The following is a 13,374-nucleotide window of genomic DNA, read 5'->3' as shown; positions in this document are numbered from 1 at the left end:
TTACACATGAGATATGGAAACATAATATAAAATGTTCTAGGGAGTCCTCCCTTGGTTTGGTGGTTTACAAACTAAGAAGCCATCTTCAGAGGTTATAGATTACAGGTAAAAATCTACTTTTCTTACATGTGTTTAAGTTGGCTTTATCAGATTTAAAAAAAGGTTTAACCACCAAGTATTCAAGGGAAGGATATAAGTGACATCTTTGCCTTCCTCTGATGTTATCTTTTCTTTGGCTAGGGAGCCCCTCCTATCAATAACAGCTATGCTGTTTTTCCTGTTGTCTCAATGTATCTGGCTATATAAACTAGATCTGGATTTATGTTTATTGGATCAGTAAGACATTGTTTGAGCTGCTGTCTGAGTTTGAAACCTCACTATCAAATATATGATATTCTTGAGATTTTTTTCAGTTACTATGACTATGCAAAACCCGTTTATAAAAAAAAAATTCAAATTGTATTTCCATCAAGACAGTTCAATAGAATTTGTGACAAAACTTTTAAGGTTTTTAATCTGCCTGTTTCAATGCCTTTCCTTTGTCCACTGCTTCTAATAAGAATTGCCTCAGTTTTACAGAGAACCAGGTAAAATAGTCATGTATCAAAAGGCACAGAGAAAGAAACTAACTTCCACTGAAAAGGAGTTTTATTTCCTTAGTCCAGATCGTTTATGTCAGCTATAGTTTTCTGAGAAGGAAAGGAGGGAATTTTGGGATTGATAAAAAAAGAAGATAGGTATTCTTTGAACTTCTTTTAGGGCTCTACTTCTCTGTCCTAGTGAAGATTCGGATTGTAATACAAAGGAATGATAACAGAGTTCCTATACAAAAACAGGATATGCCAGAAGTTGTCGTGCTCAACTCTTTGACACTCAATTAGTTCTCTTGAACTAAGTTAATAAGTTAACACCTAATAGTGATGTTCTGCTAGGTTGGGGGACTCGAGTGTTTCATGAGTACATCTCATTGCATGAAAATTTTCTTGGGATGGTCAATTTAGACACTCTGTGACCAACTTATCCTGGTAAAAAAGTTAGGTAGTAATCACATTAACATTTGGCAACATACCCACCAATTTTCAGTTATTCTACTGACAGAAGCCTTAACAACAAGAAATTTCTTTACCCCATCTTTATAGCAACAGAAACCAACAGTGAATAAAGAAACAGATTTGAAAACGAGTAATTAAGAAATAGTTTTACGGGCCTCTCCGGTGGCGGTGTGAAGCTGTCCACAGCCTCTGCAGCATGGGTTCAATTCCCAGCTGGCCAGGAAGATACCTTAGGGTGCAGTAGACCTCTCCTGCCTTGCCCGCTACTACCCTCAGCAGTGTCTTCAGTCCGTCTGCCTGTTCTGCTCCTGAATCCTCTCACCATCCCATGCCTCTGGCCTGTACCCAAGATCTTATGTATAAATAAAAATAAATCTTTAAAAAAAAAAAAAATACTTCGCACCTGCTGTCCTTTGGTGCTTAATAGATCTAGGAAATCCCAAAGTAGAACCACAAAATCATCTTTAGACCCCAAGAAATAGGACTAACTGCTACTGTCATGGTTTCTAGATGGATCCCTCTACCAATTCAAGCTGATTTGTTAAGCACTAAAGTGATACCACACACTCACCAAGGGGTAGGGATTGGGCCATGGTTACATTTTCCTTCAGTTCACTCACCTGTAACCCTGAATTTTAAAAACAATTAGATCAGTTATCTAAGTACAGAGAGAGTGGAGTTTAGATTCAAGCAGAACTTACCCATGGCACTTGAAAATGAAGACAGAAAATTCAAAGGGTTTATCTGGTACCAACGTCTATGTTTCTTGTTGGCCATCAGCAGTCTGTGAATCCAATCCCTTCCAACAACTGTTAAAAAACAAAATTCAACTGAGTAAAATTTGAAGACCTTATTTTTTTCAATGATTCATGAATTGGGCAGCATCCAATATCGCTGATGGAAAGCTCTGAGGAGTTATACACAATAGACTTTTATAGGCAAAAGGAAGCAGGATCAAATTAGGTATAAATAGGTTAAATGGATTGGTTGGGGTATGTTCATTTTCATTTATGTCAAATATCTATTAGGCATCTATTAAGGCAGATGACTAGTGCTAATTGGGTGATTCCTAACTGACGTGTTTTAAATTTGCATTTCTGGAAGACTCAAAACTAAAAAGTCTGTTTGGTAATGTATCAATATTATAAATGGCTCTACTTTGCACCTGTCTTGTGTCTAACAAGTTAAATACTATTATAATATTCAAAAGATAATTCTATATTGATTAAAGGGTCTTTCAATCAAAATACATCAATCAAATACATAGCAAACAGAACCAATTTATAGCACCTAGGTGAAATGGACAAATATATGTGGTACTGACAAAACTGAAGGAAAAATAGAAAATAGTTTGACAAGCAGTTATAAGATTCAATTCCATATTAAATAATGGATGAAACTGAGGGGAAAACATTAATAAGAAAACTGAGGAATTGGTCACCCACTAAAGATAAACTCTCCAACAACTGCAAACACAAAACACATCTTCCATTCAAGTGCTCAGGTACAGTCTTCAGAAATATGTTACTCTAGAAAACGTCTCCATTGTTTTCATGTTGAAATTACATAAAATAGCTCTTCCTAGAAATCACTAAATAAAAGAAAATTTACAAAAAATGTACAAATTAAAAAGAAACAGAAAACTGTGCCTCCCTGGTGGCGCATGGGGTTAAGCACAGCAGTGTGAAGCTATTTGCAGCCTAAGCAACTTGAGTTCAATCCCCAGCCAAGGAGCTAAACACATGGCATAGCAGAATCTCCTGACACACCTACTTCTCCTCTCAGCAGTGTATTTCAGTCAATCCGCCTGTTCTGCTCCCCACTGTCTCTGGTGAATCCTCTCATTCCCATACCACTGGCCTGTGCCCCAGTTCTTGTAAGCATAAATAAAAAATCTTCCCAAAAAACCCCCAAAAACCTCAAGTACTTCCCATGTCATTCAGAGCAATGGCTGTCTTTAAAAAAAAACAACAAAAAAGAGGGCCTCCCTGGTGATGCAGGGGGTTAAGCACAGCCCTGTGAAGCTATCCAAAACCTATGAAACTATAGCTCGATCCCCACCAGCTAAGGAGCAACCCACATGGCGAGCTAGACCTCTCCTGTCTTGCCTACTGCTCCTGCTGCTCTCCTTAGCAGTGTATTTCAGTCAGTCTGCCTATTTTGCTCTCCACTCTGTCTCTGGTGAATCCTCTACACTTCTGGCTTACACCCAACTTCTTGTATGCATAAATAAAATCTTAAAAAAAAAAAAAACAGAAAAATTAAAAGGAACACAACATGCAAACGTTTATGATGCTTAGAGAAAAGAGTTCTCAAAGGTGAATTTAGAGATTAAAAATAAAGTTTCACAAATATTGTAACTTTAAATCTTGAAAAACTAGAATAAAACAGCAAACTCAGCACTAAAATAAGAGAAGAATGCAGAGATAAATGAAATGCCTAACATTAGGAAGAATTATCAAAACCCAAAGGATAGGTAACATTGATAGACAAGGGAAATGAGAAACAAATACTAAATTAAATCAATAATGAGTGTGTGCCCATTACCACTGATCTTACATAGCAACAAAAAGATATTAATGCTATCAACAACTTAATGCCATTAACAATTTAGATAACTTACATGAAGTGAACAAATTTCTAGAAATGCACAAAATACCTGAATTAAATTATAAATACTGGAATATCATAACAAGAAGAGATATTTAATATTAAACATCTTCTAATAATGTAAAGCAAAACTCAGACTGTGATGATTTCACCATTTTTCCAAATATTAAGGAATAAAGATTTCCAGTCTTTCCAATGAGTATATAACTCATTTTATGAAGGAGCAGTGCCTGATACCAAAGTCAGATATTAATAGAAAGCTACTGACCCAATACCATAGTATTCTTACTAAGTGTTAGCAAACCCATTAAGTATTATACTAATATGATGATGAGTGAAGAGTTACTAATAAAACACTGGCTCTACTTGTGAAAATCAATTATCATAGCGCACCATATTAACAAGGATGAACATGATTTCAACAGATAAAATGCACTGGGCAAAATTCAGCAATGTTTTAAGATCAAAACCGACAACAAACTAGGAATAAAACTACATTAATGTAATAAATATCTATGTGAACATATATGTATATTTAATGCATATGTGTGTTCTCTCATGCACAGTTAACACACTCAACGAAGACAGACTGAAAATTTTTCCTTTAAGGTCAGATAAAGCTCAAATATGTCAGGTGAAATAAGTCAATCACAAAGACAAATACGTATGATTTCACTTACAAGATACTAATCAGCTTCTTTGAAACACAAAGGATAGTTGTAACCAGAAGCTGAAAGGAAGGGAAATAACGGTATAAAGTACAGAAATATGTTTTAGAGAAGCATGGATACTAATTAACATCATACTGTATAATTAAAAAATGAGAAGATAGGTTTTGTGCTGCTTACTAACAACCCCCCACTACCTCCCTTCCCACACACAGAGGAACAGATTGCTGGGCCCTATACAATTTTTTATGGAGTAGCTATAGAGTGCATCCAAGATACAGTCCATTGTTAATGTATTTCCAAGTGACATTAATACCTGGCAGTTCCTGGCCACATTTCTCATACAATTTTTCTGAAATACCACCTTTTAACTATTGATTAGCCATGGTCGTCTTCTTACACCAGTCCTACAATTTGGGGAAAGGATATTGATAAAACTGGGAGTGCAGGCAAGGTATAATTACCTGCCTAGTGTTAAAAGTTACAAGCAAGTTAAATCAGTTCTGTGGTCTTGTCTCTACCTTTGGCCAGTAACAGTCACAATTTTCTTAAGGCAACTCAAAATTTTATCATTTACTGTTTGAATTATTAAATCCATATTCCTATAAAAACGATACTCTCTAAAATCTTTATCTTTTGAATGAAAGATACCATTTTGGAATTAACAGAGGTTATGTTTGCACATAAACTAAATTTGTCACTCCTTGCAGACTATGAGACGTTTTGTTATGTGAATTTACTGCAATGAAAATCATATAAGTCTCAACTCTTTTGAGCACTTCTAAAATATCTGTGTTGAAAGTTTTGTGTACTTCTAAAATATTTGTTGAAACCTCAATTCCCACTGATGGCATCAGAAAATTCAGACTCATAGAGGTGATCAGACAACAGAGTGGAATCCTGATGAATAGAATTAGTACCCTCATAAAAGGACTTCAGAGAGTTCACTCTTTCCAAGTTTTTGCGAAGAAAAAAAAAAATTCAGGAATTATGTAGCAGGCTTTCACCAGCTATTAAAAGTGACAGTGACCTTTATCTTGATCTTCAGGTTTAAGTTCCCTTGTGGTATACTGTAACTGCAGTAATAATAGATCAAAGGAACTGGCATACATTTAGTAACTACCTTCTGACTTATTATGACAGTAACTCATTATATTTTATGTGTCTACTACAGCCCTCCAAATAGGAATCAAAGGTGTAAATATTCGGCAGGGCCTTGTGCTATGGAAATGGCAATAATCCTCACCACTTACCGCTGTGAATTTATTCAGAAAAACCTGTGTGCTTGGGAAAACCATTTTATGCACAGAAAATTTATCTCAGTGGACTATATCTTAATATTTAAAAGACAGGAGAAATGAAGCTAATTTGACTCACCAAGCTTTTAAACATCCTAAAATACTACTGTCACAACCGTAAGATTAACAGTATTTTCATCAAATCATAAAATTAAAGCAAGTAGGCATCTTGTATTATACTACTATATAGAATGATTTAAAAAATATGCAAACAAAAATAGTCCACTTTATTTAACTAAATTGCACTTTTGTTCCTTAAGAAAAAGTGTTTACTTGGTGTACTGCTATCAAATAGACTATAAACATTAACAGCAAAATAGTCTGATTTTTATTTTTGCATGTTATTCTCAAGTACACATTTACAATAGTATCACACATTTCTATATGAATTTCTTAAGTATTTTACAATGTGTACAGAGGGACATATAATATTTAATAGGCTATTTCAACAAAACAATAACTTATGTCCTTGTAAAAATCTGTACCTCTTTAAAACAAAATGAAACGTCCACATGTTTAGCTTTGCTAATCAAATTGTTTTAAGAATTCAAACAGCCTCGAACTAATATCAGTATCTAACAGTAAATACAACATCATTTTCTCTTTATAAAGACAAATGTTTTTATCTTCATGTAACCAATTTCTTACCTTTTAAAGGTTTTAATATATTTGTTAATAAACAGCAATTGTGTATGACTCAAACTAAACAACTGTGTATGACTAAGAAATATAGTGTTGTGTTCTATATCTTTCAGTTTGTTTTTAAAATATAATTGAAGAGCTGTACTTATTTTAAAGAATATTTCATAATTCTTAAATGTAAACTTTCATTTAAACATTTCATTTTACATTACTTCAGGGAAAAACCAAATTCAAAGGAGATTTAAGATATTACCACACAAAAATAAGAAATTTCAAGAACAGAAAAATGTGTGGATACCAAAAAGGAGGTGGAGACAAAAATATGGGTCTTAAGAGCATAAAAAGGTTCTAAAATACATTCTTAAGGCTTTGGTTGAAATTAGATTAAATTCCTATGTGACTGAAACACTTGACTGAGAACTAGACTAAATTAGCTTCAGAGATTGCAGGTAAAAACAAATATTTAGACCTAAGTAAACCAAGTATTATCTAACCTTGTAACTTCTGAATATGAATATTAATAGAACAGAGAAAGGCAAAAGGTAAAAATATCACTAGAAGAGAAGGAAGCACCATAATTAATTTGCATGGTAACTACCACGTGGAAAGAAAACTTTATCTTCAAAATGTGCCAATACATATTAATTTAAGTAAAGTAAAACATATTTTGTTCTCAAAATTTATATCAACACGACCAAATTTTAATTGTTTGAATTCATTTTATATCACATTTGCAATTACGACTTACTACTTAAAATATTTCAACTCAAATTAAAAAAAAAAACCAAAACACTAAGACTTGGTGATTCAAGAAAAGCCTTACATTTTCACTGTGTAATTTGAATGATTTATTCCTTTATTTTCTAATCAAAGTCAAATTATAGTGTTAAATATTTTTAAAATATGCTAACTGAAAAAAGTGTGGGCTGAACAAGTTTAATTAGCACCTATTTTCTATACCATTCTTTCCTCCAAACTCTTCTTAGTTTGTGAGAAAACAGTTCCTTTTCTTAATGAGAAACAAGTAAAATTTTTGGATACTCACTAGGCTTTAAAAAATTTAAACTATGAAGGTGAAATTGTATAAAAACATTCTACCTAGCAATACCTTAACTTATCTCCAATTACCACAGATCCTTAGAAGAAAATATCTTCTCTCTAAAATGAATGAATATATAACACTAACATTCTATTTTCCATTCAATTCTTCACCTGCATTTTTAATGCTCGGAAGAGCAAGTCTGCAAAATTCTCTTTAATACTTCCTAGCTCTTTCAGTTTATTGAACATTTAATTCTTCTCAGTGTAGATCTAATCTTTAGGGTTTCATGTGTAAATAAACAAAACCATTGGGATGTGATATGCAAAATAAGCAATGAATAAGTTCAAGAAAATTTAGGGTACACTTATACAAGCTGCAAAAATCCTGTGAGTTGTAATTTATCACTTAAAGATTCCACTAATCACATCATAGTAAGTCTCACTTGTAGAAATCAAAAATTATAAAGGAAAGCAGTATAGGCAGATGCAAAACTAAACAGAAAAGAGCAAACCCTTTCAAAATGAGTTCTCTAAAATTATGCTGACCAAAGACTTAAAGACTTAGTCAAAGGAAGCATGTTTTTCCTGGTACACAAAATGAACATTGAACACAAAATTAGTCAATGTTCTAAAGTCATCAAAGATAGCGGCTCAAATGGAGTTTCACTGTTATGTGATTTAAAAATATTAAGGAAGACAAAGAAATGGCTTTCATGTTATAATCAGACTGAAAAGTAAAATCTCCCATTTTAAACGAGCACAAATTTCTTTTTACTGTATTTGTGTGTGGGGTTAAATAAGTCAAAATAATCACTTAGAATTACCAAAAATACTTTGTTTTAAATGGTCTTAGAAGAGTACCATCAAGATGATTAAATACTCAAAATAGTAAAACTTAAGACTGGAAAAGTTCGGTAAAGAATCAGGCATTATTTTATCAAAGCAACTTATATTGCCATTTTTTCTCATTAAACAAACTGAACAGGATCAAGAACACCCTACTGAATAAAATGTAAAGACAAGTCAAGTAGAAGCATTAATTCTTTTGTACATAGCATTGTATGTGAAAAAGACCAACTGGCTTTAAAATGTATTTTCTGCTCCAAGGCCAGCATCTTTACAAATGTCTGTAGTAATATTGTTAGGGCAGACCAACTTCTTTGTGATGTCGCATTATGTGCTGGTTCTTTTCTGAAGGTCTCCGGAACCCTTTCTTGCAGTACTCACAACGGTGCGGATAATCTTTTGTATGAATGGAAATTACATGTCGTTTAAAGCCTGAGGCATCTGTAGTGCTATACTCACAGTACTCACACTGATAAACTTTCCTGCCACTGTGTGTCTTCATATGCTTTTTAAGCTCATTCTGTTGTCTAAATCCCTTTCTACACCTCTTACACCTAAATGGCAGATCCTTTGTGTGAACTGAGAGAATGTGGCGACTTAGAACAAATGGATCTGCAATTTTAAAGTCACAGTGTCTACACTGATGCATTTTTTTACCCTTGTGGGCAGCCACATGTTTCTTGAGTTCTGAAGGCCTGTGAAAACCTTTATCACACATGTCACATTTGTGGGATAGTCCTTTGTGTGAACTGAAATTATATGTCGTTTCAAATCACTTGAGTTTGAACTCTTGTGGTCGCAGTGCAAACACTGATGTGTTTTGCTTTCTTGGTGGATAAGAGCATGTTGCTGCATCTCTTTGGTGTCTGAGAAAGTCAGAAGACAAATGTCACAATTGAATGGCATCTCTTTACTATGCTTAGTTTTTATGTGCGTTTTTAAGTTAGAAGAGTCTGCAGACCTATACTCGCAGTACTGGCACTGATAAGGCTTTTCCCCAGTATGGATTCGCATGTGTTTTTTGAGCTCTGAGGGGTGACGAAAACCTTTCCCGCACTCCACGCAAATATGAGGGAAGTTCTTGCTGTGCACTGCCAAAAGGTGGCGATTCAATAAGCCTTGTTCGGCTGTTTCATAGTCACAGAATTTACATTTGTGCATTTTGTTGGCTCCTTTTTCCTTATGCACCATTTTGTGAGTAAACAAAGCCCCAGCATGAGAGAAATGCTTCCCACACTCATCACATTCGATGGCCTTCTCTGTCTTGCTGGTTAGCTTGTGGCTCTCCAAGTGGTTGTGTAAACTTATTTTCTTGTTGGTAGTGTAATCACAGTCAGTACAGTGGTACTTCTTCTTGGTAAGATGTTCAGGATGGTTTTTCATGTGCCTTTTCAAAAAACCTCTCGACTTAAATTTTTTCCCACAAATCATGCATGGATAGACAGTCAAGGGATGTCCGTCAGGGCCAATGATTATTGCTAAGAATGGAAAAGGAAAGAACATAAGTAATCAAAACAAGTTCTATTTTGGTTTCTTTAGGGATTTAATAAAAATTTAATAAAAATTTTTTTATTTAAAAAAAAAAATAAATTTAGTACTTGGAATACTATTGGACAATTACTCCTAGATGAAGTTGTCTAGCACTTCTCTTACTGTTTTTTAACCCTTTGCACTCCAAACCATTTTACAATATTTTGATTTAATTTCTTGTGCCATTTCAAGATAAAACTTCGGGGGAAACATGCATGTCTCAAAAAGTTGTGTTGAAATAACCTCAATTCCCCGTAATCACTAATAAATTGCAATGTCCCCTGAAAGGGGACATCCGAGTGATATGCTAGAATTCTGATGTCCCCTGAGAGGGGACAGCAGAGTGCAAAGGGTTAACAAGTTATTACAACTTAACAGTGAAGAGACTATGTCCTAAGACCTTATTTAATGATTAATGATTAAAGCAAACTCATTCTCAGTTTAAGTGATTTTAAAACCACTATTAGATAGTACAGAACATGATTCATAAAGTATAATCTTACAGCTTTTGTAATTCCAAGTCAAAATAAACACAAAGTTTAATCATACTTCCAAGAAGTTTAGCGTGCACAAATGAGTACTGAAGAGCACAAAAGAAAGGAAAATGTCCAGTGAACAATTACAATATTTATACTGTGCCTCGTAAATGCTAGTTTTGCTTGAAAAAATTTTTGTTGTTCATTTAAAGTTGTATTTCATTTCCACAAAGACCACCTGGATTTTAATTATTTCCCTACTGGTTAATCCAAAACTTACTTTCTTTTGTCTAAGAATCATTCGTAATATCACTGCATTCTTAAAATTAGTTTCACATTCGATACACGTTACATGGGGTCCAGCAACTAAAATGCCATCACAACACTTCTGTGAATACACACTAGTTTCATCTGAAAGCTCACAAAGCACGCTGAGCTGTGGAACTCCTGTGCCCTCACCTGTTTGGTACTGCCTGGAATCAGGTCTCCTCCTCTTCTTTGGTTTTTGTTTAGCCAGTCTGCTGAGCCCAGAAGACTCATCTATGTGCAAGAGGGCACTTGCAGTGCCATTCCGGTTTTCAATTCCATCAGAATTATTACCTAACATAGTGCATTAGAAAACAAAATTATCCAGTTTTATAAAGAATTAGGGATGCTACAACAATGAAAAACTATGATACTCATGAATGACAGAAAATCTTTTTCCAGGTAATAGTTTTATGGATACATTTACTTAAAAATTATAGAAACTGTTTAACTTGCAAATCTAGCAATATCTTGACAATGAATTCTCTATCACTCAAAATTGGAAAGGAAGAGCAAGATATACCCTAAAAAAAAAAAAAAAAAGTTAGTTTGGAAGTCTATGTATTTTTTTATATAAAGTAGGCATAAAGGAAATTCCTGTTAAAACTAACATAAAAGGCAGACTACACAATTTTCTCTGTTTTCACTTTATTGATTATACTGGTGCTTCACGCCTAAGACTATAGAAACATTTTCAGTAATAAACTGGTATTCAAGAATCAGGCAATTTTCTGAGATTTTGTGTAACATACCATAAGCTGCTGCCCATGCTATTGGCATGAAAGTTTTGATTTCATTGTCATCTATTTGTTGTTCATGCACAGCAGCAGCTGCTGCTGCTGCTGCAACAGCAGCATCTTCCTCTCCTACAATCACTTCCATATAAACTTCATCAGCCATTTCAGCAACACCTAAGTAAAAAAATTAACAGGACACTTTTGTGACTGGGTATACAAAGATGAAATAGGAATGGTGTTTTATTTTAATCTGGTTAGTAGACAGAAGGTTCAAGTGTTACATTCCTAAACTATGTTCATGAAATGGACAAATTTACATAAATCTATTGTAATATATTACTTTCATAACAGAAAGCCTTTACAAATCTTTGTTGAATGACTCATTTCTCTGACATCCATTATAATTTGTATTAAATCAAGATCCTAAACATGCATGAAAAGTCTGGTGTTCTGCAATATGGCAGTAATTGCTGTATCAGTATTGCTATTTACCCTCACATACTGATTCATTTTAAAATATTAAAGCACACAGACAGTGAAAACTGTCCCATAAAAAGGCCACCTACTTACTTAAATCTTCATCTTCTTGCTGAGAGTCGTTGACAGTCATATAAACCATCTTTTCCCTTGGTACACAGATACTGCTGTTCTGATCAAGTAACTCAACTCCGTGATCATTCTCAGGCTCACTCTCCACAATGTCTACTGTGCCACCTACCAAGGAAGATGCACCTCCAAGAGTTTGTTTGCAAACATCATTTCTACTTGTTTCACGTTAGTAAGAAATCACTTCAATTAATAATTTTACACTAGTAAAACTAGAAATCTATTTCAAAATTATCTTCAGAAAAGAATTCAAATATTCTCTGTAAATCACCCAAAATTAATGAGGTTGAAACACATTAAGACATAATATGCTGAGCTTTCTTCTTACCTAAGTCATCCTCTCCAGCATCAGCTTTAAAAATGTACACCTTGATGACTTCAGGGCAAGTGCCATCCACTTTACAAGGATCAATTTCTGTCTCTGCGTCAATTGCCATTCCAGAGGAACCATCCTGTTCTATTTTACCAGCATCATCCACTAAAAAAAGATATCATAAAAAGTGATACTAGGTACTGAAATTCTATCTTTTTCCATAAGTCCTTTTAACAAATACAGTCTCTATCTTGACTCAGATAAAATTTATTTACTTTACCTAAATAATATAATACTGAGTGAATAGATTTTTAGAGTCTTCTATCATGCGATATTAAAGTGAAAAATATTTAAAGCAAAATCTAGGAAGGCTTGAAGATTAATAAAAGTAATAAAGCCATACCTTTAACCTTGAATATAATTATATCCATAAGTTAAAAACATTAATATATTTTTAAAGATCCTGGAAAGAATATGCTAGTAATAAAATCAACAATAATTGAGTTAATAATCAAATAAATGTTTACTACTCCTGAATATTATTTGGCTATATACCTCTTCTATTAAAATTGTAAATTAAAGTATGACTTTCAGTTTCAGTAACCATAATGGTCTTTTAAATTTTAATCAAATGATTAAACATAAAACTATATACAGTATATGTTATACATACCAATAATACATACACGTACACACACAAGTAGACATAGTCTGGGTCACTTGTAAGTCTGGGTCACTTCTAGCAAACGATGTAAGGATATGCTTAAATTTAATCTTATATACTTTAAAAAAAATAACCTGTGCTATCTTTTTTTAAAAGATTTATTTATTTATACATACAAGAACTGGGATGCGGGGCCTCCCCTCATGGCACAGTGGTTGAGCAGTGGGCTGTGAAGCTGCCTGCAGCCTCTGCAATGCCAGTTTGATCCCCGGCTGCCGGCAAGGGTCCCACAGGGAGCGCAGACCTCCTCTGCTGAGCCCACTGCTCCCCTCAGCGGTGTATTTCGTCAGTCTGCCTGTTCTGTTCCTCACTATGGCTCTGGTGAATTCTCTCACTCTCCTGCACTTCTGACTGTACCCAGTGCTTGTATAAATAAATAAATCTTAAAAAAAAACAAAAAAAAAACTGGGGCGCAGACCAGAGGTGTGGAGTGTAAGAGGATTCACCAAAGGCAGAGTGGGGAGCAGAACAGGTAGACTGACCGAAACACTGCTGAGGAAGCAGCAGGCGAGAAAGGAGAGGTCC

The 13,374-nt window shown here is 34.3% G+C and overlaps 1 protein-coding gene across 1 annotated transcript in view; it reads right to left on the bottom strand.

Moving 5' to 3' along the window:
• Positions 1-5,802: 5,802 nt before the first annotated feature.
• Positions 5,803-13,374, bottom strand: part of LOC119250667 (zinc finger X-chromosomal protein-like) — a 60,063-nt gene continuing 52,491 nt past the window's right edge. The window contains 6 exon segments of the mRNA XM_054697639.1: positions 5,803-8,889; positions 8,892-9,635; positions 10,623-10,763; positions 11,222-11,380; positions 11,777-11,920; positions 12,141-12,290. Coding sequence (XP_054553614.1) covers positions 8,453-8,889; positions 8,892-9,635; positions 10,623-10,763; positions 11,222-11,380; positions 11,777-11,920; positions 12,141-12,290 — 1,775 coding nt within the window. The 3' untranslated portion in view covers positions 5,803-8,452.

This window comes from Talpa occidentalis, unplaced genomic scaffold, assembly GCF_014898055.3.
Source record: "Talpa occidentalis isolate TD23 unplaced genomic scaffold, MPIMG_talOcc4v2.1 talOcc4.18, whole genome shotgun sequence".
Classification (NCBI taxonomy): Eukaryota; Metazoa; Chordata; class Mammalia; order Eulipotyphla; family Talpidae; genus Talpa; species Talpa occidentalis.
The sequence above is the reverse complement of the archived record's forward strand: the minus strand, read 5'-3'. Positions and strand labels throughout refer to the sequence as shown.